General features: G+C 35.1%; 1 protein-coding gene across 1 annotated transcript; it reads right to left on the bottom strand.

Moving 5' to 3' along the window:
* Nucleotides 1-1452: 1452 nt before the first annotated feature.
* On the bottom strand, nt 1453-2490 carry LOC137620747 (uncharacterized). Its single transcript, XM_068351132.1, has 2 exons — nt 2465-2490; nt 1453-1867 (listed from the first exon to the last, which is right to left on the bottom strand). The coding sequence occupies exons 1-2, from the start codon at nt 2488-2490 to the stop codon at nt 1453-1455; spliced, it is 441 nt and encodes a 146-aa protein (XP_068207233.1).
* Between the last annotated feature and the right edge of the window lie 12129 nt (nt 2491-14619).

Here is a 14619-nt window from a genome sequence, read left to right as displayed (position 1 = left end):
TCAACAAAGTGAGTACATTTGCCATTCTGCGTTGCACCTGAAATCAGCTCATTAACCTTAACAGGTAAAGCCTTTTTCAGGAAACACCTCAGCTAAAGCGTTGTCTGACAGACCTCAAACAAAAAATAGAAAATAAATACTTCCACTGCATTTATTGATATATGTATTCCAACTTACCTTGTTTCATGTACATGCTTGAAAGTGACAATAATTGTTAGGAATGTTTTATTTTCTTCATGAAAATTACAAATAAATAATAAAAAACAAGGTATTGCTGAAGTTTAGAGGGTACTTGATTGAAAACAAAAAACGTGAAGCTGTTTGTTGTCATCATTTTGTAGAAACCAATGTCCCAACTACCTTTAAGGAAAAGCAGAGACACAATTAACTAATAATAAATGTTTAAAAAAAACAACAACATAAAATTGGAAAAAATTAGAAATTATTTGGCCTTTGACAGACTCCCAGACATGAAAAATACAAAAAGAAAAAAAAATTTCCTTCGCATTTAGTGACAGAAATCAAACTACAGTATATGTACTTCAACTTATCTTCTTACATATACATGCTTGAAAGTAACTATAATTGTTAGAAATATTTTTTAATGAAAATTAGAAAAAAAGTATATAATATGAAAAATAAGGTATTGCTGACTTTAGAGGGTACTTGACTAAAAACAGGAAACGTGATGCGGTTGGTCATTCTTTTGTAGAAACTAATGTTCCAACTTAAAGAAAAACAGAGACAACAAATGAATAATAAATGTGTTTAAAAAAACATAAAATCTGAAAAAAATCGTAACGAATTATTTTGCCTTTGACAGACCCCAAACATAGATATAAGAAAAAAATATTTCCACTGCATTTACTGACATAGAAATCAAAACATATGTACTTCAACTTATCTTCTTCCATTTACATGCTTGAAAGGGACTATAATTGTTAGATATATTTTTTAATGAAAATTACATGAAAAAAAAAATGAAAAATAAGGTATTGCTGACTTTAGAGGGTACTTGACGGAAAACAGGAAACGTGAAGCAGTTGGTTATCATCATTTTGTAGAGACCAATGTCCCAACCATTTTAAGAAAAGCAGAGCCACAACAAGTGAATAATACATGTGTTTAATAAACCATAAATTCTAAAAAAAATCGTTGGTAATTATTTTGACTTTGTGATACTGAAGAATCTAATTACAGTCATTACAGACGAGGGTTCAATGTTCCTGACACTCTGATCTTTTGCAGTGTTGGCAGTAATTCTTGGTCTTCCTGTCACATAAGGTCACACAAGGCACTTCGCTTTCTTACAGCAGAGGTATCCGCTTGCTGATGGGGCATGTTCAAGCCAAACACTGTTCTGATGGTCATCAAAGTACTTCTGTGCATCCCCTTGAAGCTCATCCTCTCCTCTGCCCATGGCTGTATCATCTCTTCTGCCAGCTCAATCAACTACTTTCGGCGTAAAAGTTCCGCCTGTCCATCATGTTTCCTCATTTCATTGCAGATGGCATAGGAGTTGACACTGGCAGCGTTGAGTAGTCCATACATTATGCACAAAGGCCACTGTTTGGTTTTTCGGCTGTACGTATATAGAGCACACATTTGATCAAACGTGTAAACCCCTCCTTTTGTGTTTATATCATACAAGATGATTTTTGGCTTCCCACAATCATCTATAACAGGTTGTTGGTGCATTGAGGTAATTAACTGCACAAATTTTTTCTTCTTGTCAGGTAAATGTGACACAATTGTCATGGTTGTATCAAAGAGGAAAGCTGCGCACCCTATTTTAATGACCGTCTTGTCTGTCATTAGACCTGGTACTTGTTGCTTCTTGTCCCTCAGTGTGCCTACATATGTGAGCCTATAATTTTGCAAAAGGTCTTGCACAAGGGGTCAGATGAAAACCAGTTGTTCCCTGTAACATTACTGTTTGTGTGTTTGTAGTCCTCTACCAGAAGTGTCGGGACATGATGCCCCAAGTTCTTAGCAGTGGCTGGCTGTGTTTCTTTGCCCAAGTAGGGAATAGCATTCAGCATGTATTTTGAGTCACTGTCACATACCATCGTTATCTTCAATCCATATCTTGCAAGCTTACTTCGTATGTACATGCCGAAACTGCATCTACCTCTGAACCCAAAAGCTGTTAATCAATCATCATATTTGTGCCAGGTGTATAACCAGATCTGCATTTTTCAATGACCAAGTTCCAGCCCTCCTCGACTGTGGCAAACTTGTCGGTCTTCTATCTCTCTGCCCTAGTAGTCTGCCATCAAACCGAAGGCAAAATGTAAGCTCCGACATTGCTGCCCGATACAGCACAGGGCCATGTATTTGACAGAACATCTCTTCCGTGCTCACATCGTTGTCACCCTTGATGGCATAAAAGATCAGGCATCAAATTAGTGCTGCTACTTCAGAGATAGTTGCTTTATCTACTGTTGCAGATTTATGGGCGTACTTTTGGGCTTCCAACTCAATGTACATGTTTGTGTACTTTTGTATTAGGCATATGATATCAAATGTAAAGTATTCAAAACAGTTTATTGGTGTTGGCTGAAAACTGTGACACCTAGGGACGGCCATCTGCATGGCTTGGAGGAGATTACGAGCTGGTGTTTTGGCAGATGGTCTCCTAACTGGGTTTGTGTGCCACACATATCCATTGCGGCCCTTGACAGTTCACACTTACAGTTTCACTTGCAAGTCATCTGTCCGGGTAGTTTGTTTAACTAGTGTTGCAGCAGAGGCAGAAGCTGAAGTGGATGCCGCGGTGGCTCGTTCAGTTGGTGTGGCAGAAGAAGCAAAGGCTGAAGTGGATGGTGGGGGGGGGGGGGGGGGGGGTTCGGTGAGTTGGTGTGGGACGTCTTTGTTTGGTTGAAGGTTGACTTGTAAAGTCATCTTCTAAGGCTTCTGTGTAATATTCATTTTCTTCACTCCCATGATAAGACTTTTCTTCAATTTCACCAATCTCACTTTTGTTACCAGAGTCACACAATACCATATCATCACCTGTGCCTTACGTTATCGTATGTCTCTGGATACAGTTTTTTCTATCTGAAAACTATTGCTTGAAAATACAAAAAAAAAAAGATAATATATTCACCAAGAAAGAAACATCGTCCATTTACTAATTAAAAACATCTTTTGTTATCACTTGAAATGGTGTGTTTTCCATTATTCAGTTCATTAAACGTTAAACAACAATAAGAATTAAATCAAACAACAAAACATTTACCCGGAATAACGATAAATAGATTGGAAAAAAAAAACAAATTGATAAAATAACATGAAACTATAATTCCCTAGTCAACACAATTATGACGTATTCCAAATGATATCGAAAACAAACAAAATTGAAACAAAATTAAATGAAGTTCAACATATCAGTCATAAACAAGATAAAAAAGAAGAAATTATTATTTAACCATAGGTATAAATGATAAAACATTTATATGACATGAAAAAACTTCAGGTAAATTGGGGTCTGACAAACCCCACGCTACTCACACCTAAAGTAAAGTGGTGTCTGACAAACCCCACGCTACTCACACCTAAGGTAAAGTGGCGTCTGACAAACCCCACGCTACTCACACCTAAGATAAAGTGGCGTCTGACAAACCACACGCTACTCACACCTAAGGTAAAGTGGCGTCTGACAAACCCCACGCTACTCACAACTAAGGTAAAGTGGCGTCTGGCAAACCATACGCTACTCACACCTAAGGTAAAGTGGCGTCTGACAAACCCCACGCTACTCACACTGAAGGTAAAGTGGCGTCTGACAAACCCCACGCTACTCACACCTAAGGTAACGTGGGGTCTGACGGGCCCAAAAGCTCCATAAAGTTTACATAGAGCAATATTCAGGAATGTCCCTATCACCCCCTTAAACTACTCCACTCGTCAGAAAGGTATATGGGAGAACATATCTATATGTAATATATTAGTATATTAAAAGTAAAAAATAAAAAAGCCTGGAGTCTGTCTGACCCCACTTTACCTAAGCAGGTATTAACAAGAGAATCCTCAAGATCTGCAGAGTCAATGAAATGGAGACCAAATGAAAGCTCCAGCCACTAACCTATGTCACTATTTTGTCTTCTCGAAGGCCTTTGAACAAAAACAAAATAGTTTTTATCTCTCGCAGTATTGATAATGTTTCTTTAACTTTATGCGTCTCTAAAAGTTTTAGGTGTGATTCTTAATAGTAAATTCAGTTTTGAGAGACATACCCGGTTTGTTTCCTCTACAATTGCGCAAAAAAATGGCTTTTTGAGAAAGTCTTTTAAGATTTTCGATGATCAATCTATTCTGAAGAAATTTTTTAATTATTTCATTCTGCCTTTTTTTTGAGTATTGCTCTCCTGTCTGGTCTTCAGCTGCTGAATCTCATCTTAATTTGTTGGGCATGAACTTACGGTCTATTAAATTTTTTATTCCTGATCTAGCTGAATATCAATCTCTAGCACTGTCGTTCAGTTAGTTCTTTATGCATGTTGCATAAGATTTTTCCTAATCGTGACCATCCTTTGCATTCAGATATTCCCAGACAGTACCATCCTGTACGTAATACTAGGTATGCAGTTAATTGGGAGATTTACCTTCTCCATCATAAGGCTCATTACTACAGAGTATTCTGGAAGTTTTATTCCATATATGACCAGATTGTGAACTGCTCTTCCTAATCAGGCAGTTGAATTGGTAGAACCAGTTCAAACTTGCTGCGAATATTTTCATATTGAACAAGCTGACATAAGTTTCTCTTCATGGTTTATATATAACAGATATATTTTAACGTTGTTACTGATCTTAAAACTTTTTATATTAATTTTTCATTACTTCTCATTTAGTTTATTTATTTCCTTATTTCATTCCCTCAATGGGCTATATTTTCCCTGCTGAACCCCTAGGGCTTGTAGCATTCAGTTTTTCCAACTAGGATTGTGGCTTACGTATTAATAATGATATCATTAATATACAGCTGATATCACCAAATTCCATTAGATTTTCAGAAACCTTATGCTGTTCTGCTCTAATGACCTTAGGAGGCTTTCCGTTGTGTCATTAATTGCCTTCCATTTCACTTGTGTATGCAGTTTTGGCCTTTCAAATTTTCTGTCATCTTTGTCATGGTTATACTCCAGTTGGACAGGAACAATGACTCTTTGCTGTCTGTTCTGAGTCTACTTTTTCGAGCAGTGGACAATAGACGTGAAAGTCTGCCTAACGGAAGAGGTTAGTGAAAACCATGATTTTGATACAATTATAAGCTCTGCTTTCGTAAAGATCGTGGAGCCCCTCTAAGATGCTGATTCACTCTTTCGTAAAACCCCGGGCTGGGCTTAAAGGTTTTAAAGACCACTCATAAATGGCAGGGGCAAGGGACAGTGGCATTGCCCTATCGAGTAGGACAGTGCCATAGAGACTGACCATATATACATATGATCAGCACTCAAGCCCCCTCTCCACCAAAACTAGGACCAAGGAGGGCCAGGCAGTGGCTGCTGATGACTCAGAAGGTAGACCTATAGGCTCCCCCAAACCCCCCATTTCTTAGCTCACAAGAATGGTGAGGCTGCAGCGACCAAAGAAGCTAACGAGTTTGAGCGGGACTGGGACCCCTATCTGGCTTTTACCAGTCAGGAACGTTACCACATTGGCCACCACAATCCTAGTATATATTTAAAGTTGAACTCTTTGGTAAGGAACTTTCAGGGTAACACCTTGATTGATAATTCCTCGTAAGGTGTAGTTTTTGCCTTTACAAGATAATCCAAAGTTAAAGCCTTGGTAAATGACTAGGTTCTTTTCACTAGTTTCCGTTGTTGTGGGCTGTTGACTTTAGTTAAATTTCTTTTTTATAACCTTTTTTATTGTGGTGTCTGGCTATCCGTTGTACAGCAGTTGTCAAATTTGGTTTAGTTCAGTATGTGGCCTGCATCTTTCCAAGATGTGCTATTTGTGAATGCTCTATTGATGTAAGCACGTATTAAAGTCTTTTTGTATGCTTGTGGGAAATTGTCCTTGTGCTTAAGCATTTTCTTTCATTAATGGATTTTGTGTATGCCCTTGTCTTAAACTATCGTCATGCTATTTAACTAGGACATTGAGGAAATGCAGGATCTTCTGTTGACTGTATTCTGTTGAAAAGTTGAGTATGGAATTTCTCCTGAGTTTGTCTTCATAATTTTTCATCGTGATGGATAGATCATCAATTTATTGTCCGTAGATTTTTGTTTTCTATAAACCTTTTCTCCAAAGGTTCCCCTATACATATTTGCAAATGGAATCCGATGGTTACGCCATCCATTTTTTTTTTTTTTAAATAAACATCCTCAGATATAGGTAAGGGATCCATATTGGATCTGTATACTCTATCTAATATTTTGTTTATGGTTTCCTCAAGGGGACTTTTGTGAAGAGTTTTCCACATTGAGAGGGGCGATGTCTTTTTCAGGTCCTTTTTCTTGTAATAATTCAATAAACTGTATTGTTGATTTCAGTGAGTATGCACCAGGTAGGTAGGGGATAAGGATGTTATTTAAGACCTTCGCTATTTTGGTGGTAGGTGGTAGGTGAATTGATTTGAGAGATGATAGGTTTTAGGGGGTTCCCTGCGCTGAGTTTTTACTGTACCATAGCACTATCTCGGCCCATAGTCGCATAAGATTTTGGGAAATTTACAGGTGTCCTGTTGATTTTTGGCACTGGTTACAAGCTTGGGCACCCTCTACTTTAGCTCTTCAGTTTTGTCTTTTATTAGGTGCAGGAACTTGGAGGAGTCCAGTAGAATTAAGTCCATCTTTTTCATGCATTCTGTGTTTTTATAATTACATTGACCAAGGACTTGTCACCTTTCCGTAAGATGATGTTTGGGTTGTTGCGTAATTCTTTGGCAGCTTCCTTCATGTCTTTTAAAAGGAGTTTGTTTTGTAATGTTTCTTTCTGTTGTTCAGCTTCTCCCGTGCTTTCTCCAATGACGGTCTATGTTAGATCTATTTTGTCTTTGCTCCATAGCTCAATTAGTTGATCTGTAAAGACTTCTGTCTATCCTTTTAGCTTTGGTGTTCTGCTTCACAATGTCGTGGCATTTAAGACCTAAGTTTAGCAGTGACCTCGGGTGGTATGTCAGTTCGATCCCTGGCAAATTGACGAAGCCATTTTGGTGCTACTTGCTGCTAACAGGTCCTCTGTTGAGTATCATCAATTTCTTGTTGTGCCTAGCTCTTACTACGTGGAAGTAATTTCTCACTTCTAGCTCTGAGGAGTCATGGGCAATTTGTTGAATTTTCCCTGTTGTGGTGGTTGTCGTCTTGGCTTCAATTTGTTAAGAGTCTAGCTGTGGATTCTTTGATTTGTTATTGGAGAATCTTTTCTATTTCCCTCCAACATTTCTATGTCAAGTTACTGTTCTTAATGGTGTTAGAACATAGTTTCTATCTGATACATTTTCCATTGAAGGTAATTGCCATAGTGCAATCACAGCGCGAGCTCAGTATAGGCAAGTATTACCACCTCATGACGTCACCACTCGCCACCTACTCTGTACCATGACATCATCACCTAATCCCCTCATAGAAATGCAATAGTATCATTCTTAGGCAGACTTAATAAGAATTAGAGACTTTTGATATTTGTTGCATATATGTAATGTTAATGATCGCTAGTGTATGCATTACAACAATAGAATATAGTACGCAGACTACTTACTATTGCAGATCGGTATCTGGTAATATCATTTTGTCTTTTCACCTTTGGGTTCTTATTTTACATGGTTCCAATACCTAAGGAAGTTGTGCAATAAATCATTAATATTCATTATTATAATAGACAACTGTCAAAAAACGAAGATAATTTGTATAGTTCGCCGTTTATAATTTTCTGCCAGCAATGATGAGCCGAAAGCTGCCTCTAAGAGGTGAGATTAGTAGAACAGCTCCAAATTACTAGCCAAAATCTACATCTACAAATTGGCATTACAAGTAGCTTTGAATTTCAATATGTAACTGAATTGAAAATTTATATAAAGCTTAAACTCCTTGTAGTAACTAGCACATCATACTTAGGTGTTGGTTAGTTTCAATAAGTTTCTGTCTCTTTCTCATTTAGAATTAACCTATCTGGTAGTACTGATTGTAAGTACTGAGACAAATTTTACTATTATTTCTTAAATACTAATATCTGCAGCTGTAGCTATCTATTTAATACATTCATACATACATACATACTTATGTATGTATATACAGTATAAAACTATATTGAAATTACACACACACACACACACACATATATATATATATATATATATATATATATATATATATATATATATATATACATGTATATATATTACTTACCCAATTACTTAATCATCTGGCACCCACGGGATGGATAGGACCTCAGTGAATTCACGCCATATGTCTCTTTTCTGTGCCATCTCTATGACCTCAACCCAATTCTCAGACCCAACCTCCTTGCACATTGTCATCAGCCACGTTTCTCGTGTTCTACCACGTCATCTCCTGACCAGCGGCTTTTATTCAGGCACACCCTGGACTAACTCATCCTGCCTTCATAAAATATGTCCATCCATCTCCATCTGGATAATCTAATTATATTGTTCATCATGGTCACCCTTCTCACCTCATGAATGGTCGCATTTGATGTATGCTGCTGCCATTTGATTCCCAAAATCCTTCTCAATATTTTATTCTGGAAGGCAGGAAATTTTGCATCAGTTATTACATAACTATACTATAATTGGTGCCCATAAGTTAATATCGATATTACAAGTGAAATGTATATATATTGATTTTGTTGTGAACTTATATTAGACTTGACCTCCAAACTGTTTCTAGCATGCCCGTTGCCTGCTCAGTCCTCCCTATTCTTTCCTCGAATTCTGTAACTAGTGATCCATTGCTGGTAATGATGGTTCCTAAATACTTGGAAGAGTTTGAGTTGGGTAATATTACTCCTTCGATAAGACATTTCGTCTGATCACCACTCTAAATCTGCAAGACCCCAGTCTTTTTCTGGTTGATCACCAATCACACCTGTTTCCTCTCCAGTACTAACCTATCTACCATGTCCCGCATTTCAGCCATTGTAGAGGCAATTAGGAACATATCATCTGGATATTCGTGGTCACATATTCATATCAATTGTGTTTAACATAACCCACCCTGATTCTCATAAAAAAGTTATTACCCAGGCTTATGAGTTTTTAGTACAGAGCCATGTATAGCCTTTTAGCCAATTATAGATGTGCCATATTTAATTTCTATACATTAACTCTCTCGTGTCTGTATGTTGTGTATTTGTTTTCATCTCAGATTTTATTGTACTTGCAGTTAGGAAAAACATTAAAAGGGAATCCAGATAAAAGTAAATAAATTTAATACACAGAGAAAATACGCAATTTCAATATAAAATTTATATAGACTGTATGATGTAAGCAAGTTAGTACTTAGACATTTAAAAGGTGCACCTTTACCAAGGTGTTTGGAATTGTGTACACTAAACTTACCTCTTAGAGTCAGCTTTTGGCTCGTCATCCTTGGCAGAAAATTATAGGCAGTGAGCCTTTCACATTATGTACTGTATATTACTTGATAACGGTATAGTATAGTAATGAACATCAATTTTTGATTTGCTTATACCCAATGTCCTTTGGGATTGGCACCGAGTAGAATAAGAACCCGAGTGCTGAGAGACAAAATGTTGTTACCAATGGTCGGTAGTCTATATTACTATATTCCAGCGTTGTGCTGTTTACACTGGCAACCAATAACGTTATTATATGCCTAATGAATTTCAAAGGTTTTTGTTACTTTGATTAAGTTTGCTTAAGAATTGTTTAATTGATTTTTTATAAGGGGAGACGGTTCTAGGTGATGACGTCTTGTGTTGGTAGTACTTGTCTTCGCTGAGCTCGCGCTGTGATGTCGTCCCGGGACAAACCCTTCCAGACTTCGTTAGTATGCGGCCCGGCGCTGGGGCCAGGGAGACCTTGCAGCTTGTAGTTGCACCTTGGGGAAAACCCCGCTGTTGCGTTATGTAAAAATATAAAGGATTATCCGGAACGAGATTGAAGAAAAACAAGAAGAAATAGAGGTGAAATAGAAGGCTAAAAAGTGATCGCTGTTGGGTTCTAAGCAACGCTGCAAAAACCCTTTAGTAACACTTACATTACATAACTCATCATATGTTCATCCTTTTGTCGTAATTTTATAATTCTTTTATACGTTTTCTTTATTGTTGACAGACCATGTAATGAGATCTGCTCTAAGACATACTCTAATTTTATGGACAGTTCCCTTGGGTTACACCAACAGTTTTGATGAGAACTGATATTAGTAATATATTTACTCAAATGAGTATTGTCGTTATTGAAATCCAAGTCACATTTCAATGAATTTTGAATAACTTAAATTTAATTATCGTTTCTTTTACAAACTTTTTCGTCACAAATAACTATACACACATGCACTCTCGCTCACGCACACACGCGTGTACACGCACACACGCGTGTACACGCATACACACATACACACCCCTCACACACTATATATATATATATATATATATATATATATATATATATATATATATATATACATATATATATACAGTTATACATATACATATATATATACTGTATGTATATATATATATATATATGTGTGTGTGTATATGTATGTATATATATATATAATATTATATATATACAGTATATATATATATATATATATATATATATATATATATATATATATATATATATATATATATATGTATAAATATATTATATATATATACAGTATATATATATATTATGTTTTTTAAGTTCTAATAACAATCATTCCTACACTTCACTTAATTTGCTCCATTTTTCCGGTGAATTTCGTAGGTAGAAGGTAATGAGTACGCATTGTGGTTCTTTGGCATTCTCTTTTATTCATAACAGACTAAGTTCACTATTTTGATTCCAAATTACGTAACAAAGGATGAATAAATACTACAAAACTTGAAGGCATACACAGCTATTGACACATACTTAATATACCTATTTATATCATGCTAGAAATACTGAATGCTCAGTTAGTTGAATCATCTTTACTAGCTTCACAAAGGTATTCTCCGTTTACACACAAATCCTTGCTCTTAAGCACGATTGCATACATACATGCTGTACATATTCATGTTTGACGCCTGTATGATGTCTATGCATGCTTTGATTAAGGGAAGGAAAAATTGCAAATTTATATATTGAAACATTTTTATATTGGTCTAAGTACAAAGACATTAACATCAGTATATCATTATGAAACGCACATGCACATACTATAAACAGAGACAAATGAAGTACAAACCAGCTATAACGTATAAACTACATCTCTAAACAGTTCTTGATAATATCTTAACAAAAATATATGCGTCATGTGTAAAAGTACGTACGAATTGTTCGGACTAGGTCTATGAAACATTCATACCAAAATAAGCTTACGTCATATCCTTAGGCTACAGTTGGCTGCAGTTGCACTGACAAGTCTGTAACTTGCTGAAAAGGACACAGTAGACCAGCAACATGCGTGATACATAATGCTGATACATAAATGATTTAACAGTTTACATACACCAGGACTTTAAGTGAAATGGACAAGTTATGTAATCAGGAAATAATGTACTAGTACCTTTATATCTAGTATTCAGCACTGTTACCATAACTGTGATATAAACTCTACAGTGTGTTATATTATCATATGATTAAAAAGAAATTTTCACATATCTTGTATTCATTATCAACTATGTAAAATTTTGAAGAATTTCTACCCAAGAAATAGACCACATGAAGATAAATGTCGGCATGAACAGGCTAAGTTCACTGTACATGGGCTGTTAAGACTTTTATTTGGGAATGCATCTATAACTTCTTACATCTAAGTTCATGGAAGTAGCATAACATTACATCCTCATTCTGTGACACAAATTCAAGTAATGTTACAGTCTCTGCAATGCAACAACTGTTTTACATTTTCATTTCAAAATGTAACGCCTACATCTTGCATCCAAAATGATAGAATACATCATCTTCGTACATCATCATTCCAAAATACATTAAAATACAGCAAAATTCTGAAATATGTTTACATCATTACTGTTTGTAACATCATCTATACAGTAACATACCAACTTCTTTCTACTTCACCATGAAATTCAACAACTGGAATACAACATCAACGTCTTCCTTATTACTCAAGCTATTGAAGACAATAGCTTAAGAAGCTAACACTGATTGATGATGCTAATATTCAATGTATTTGCCATCTTAAGTACACAATGTATCAAACACATCAAGTGCACTTTCAGCCAACTGTAGAAAGTAAATGTCTTAAGGCGTCACTCGCCCTTATATTCACAAAAGAAATGTGTTTTTTCTTCCTTACGTAAAGGCACTACTGGATACTTTGTAAATCACTTCCAACGCTGAGCGAAATGACAGCCCAATACACACCCTCCATAGCACATCAATCCATACTTAATGAATATTGCAAATGAAAAGCAAAACCTATCTTAAGATTAATATCACGTTTTGTTATCATTTCTTTTATTTCGAAAATATTGTAAGTCTACTCTTTTCATCTTCTGAACTGAGAGAGAGAGAGAGAGAGAGAGAGAGAGAGAGAGAGAGAGAGAGAGAGAGAGAGAGAGAGAGACTTTGGATCATACTACGCTCTTGATAGATGAAAATAAGATAGTTCTATACCACATTATTTTGATATCTCGGAAATTTAAGAGAAGCGACTCAATCAAGAGTGTCCCAAAGTTAAAAAGAAAACGATCAGCTTTTGGTGAAATGAGAAAGAACTTGGAAATTTTTATTTTCTCTTGAAAGATTATATTGTTTTAGAATGTATAATAATAATAATAATAATAATAATAATAATAATAATAATAATAATAATAATAATAACGAATCGAAAAACGAAAAGACGTCAGTTCTGTAAACAAACGGAGTAAAGCTTTTCTGGGGGTGGGGGGAAACACTGGAGGTATTGAGATTAATATTATTGGCCACTTTAGAATTTATAGTTTTGCTTTTCCTTTCTATTCATATCATTCGTCAGCTACATCTCTCACCTTTTATCTTCTTTACGAAATGGTTCCTCATTCATAACTAAAAGTTAGTTGACATCTTGACTCGGATAGCTGAACCTAGCGGTTACCCAGGTACCTTATACCTACATAGCCTCTTTCGCTACTATTCTACCAATAATATAGGTCATTTAATCTATCAATCCGTTCTGTTATTTACTGTAAGGCTTCTCTCTTCTGCTGCCGAGGTGAATATGACTGTTTTACCAGGTTACCTTCAGGATGTTAGTCTTGATTCTATTTCACACTTCTTGTGAGTCTTAGAGGATGACTTGTGTGTTGAATATGTAATATGTATTTCTAAATTAATGCATATGGGACATGACATTATTCTAGTAATGCGTAGCGGTCTATAAAACCTGTGCATTCCATACTTCAAGATATATTTTCCAGACAACCTCAAATCAATCAATATATCTTGAAATATAGTCGAAAATTCATATGTGGCGTCCATGACAAATGAACTACAAGTAAAGATCTGGAAATTGATATGATTCAGTCCTCGCCAATATTTTTGAAGTTGGACGGAAAAGAAAAAAAATTCTTTACACACGGGTTTAATACTTTGGGTTTTCTAAAAACGATTTTTAATATGTCGGTATCAATTAGCCAGACGAAAGGTGTTACGTATTTTGCTTATAGAGTCTGGAGTATCGCTGCATCCTGGTGAAATTTGATCCCTTGTTTCCAAGCACAATATAATGGGGTCTGTTTTTTTTCAAAATTGAGATAGAAAATAAAGTGAAGGATATTTTCAAGATATTGAATATAACGTTTCAGTGCTCCAGGGGGAGTCATATGCATCGATATATTGCCAAACCTTTTGAGAATTTGATAGTTAAAGTGCATTGGCAGGTTTCTTGTTTGGCGAGGTCGGTAGCACATTCTACTTCATAAAAATTTCTATCGCCTACCGTTGAATTGGAGATCAGGCTACTAGGCACTAACTTTCTTTTGGTTGTGAGGTCATGCACGATTTCAAATTTTTTTTTCATTATTGAGTAATTTGTATATATATATATATATATATATATATATATATATATATATATATATATATATATATACAGTATATATATATGTATATATATGATAAAGATTTTACTCGATATATATATATATATATATATATATGCATATATATATGTATATATATTTATATATATATATATATATTATATATATATATTTATATCTATATATATTTATATATATATATATATATATATATATATATATATATATATATTTATATATATATGTATGTATGTATGTATATATATATATATATATATATATATATATATATATATATATATATATATATATATATATTACTAGCGTGTTTTGTATGGAATAAGCTTATGGCATTCGATAAAGTTATACGAAGAAAGTAGTAACCTCTTATAATCGTATCTTAGTCAAATCTTTTAACCTAAAATTTATTGATCTGCG

The sequence above is a fragment of the Palaemon carinicauda genome, chromosome 2 (assembly GCF_036898095.1).
Source record: "Palaemon carinicauda isolate YSFRI2023 chromosome 2, ASM3689809v2, whole genome shotgun sequence".
Taxonomy (NCBI): domain Eukaryota; kingdom Metazoa; phylum Arthropoda; class Malacostraca; order Decapoda; family Palaemonidae; genus Palaemon; species Palaemon carinicauda.
The sequence above is the reverse complement of the archived record's forward strand: the minus strand, read 5'-3'. Positions and strand labels throughout refer to the sequence as shown.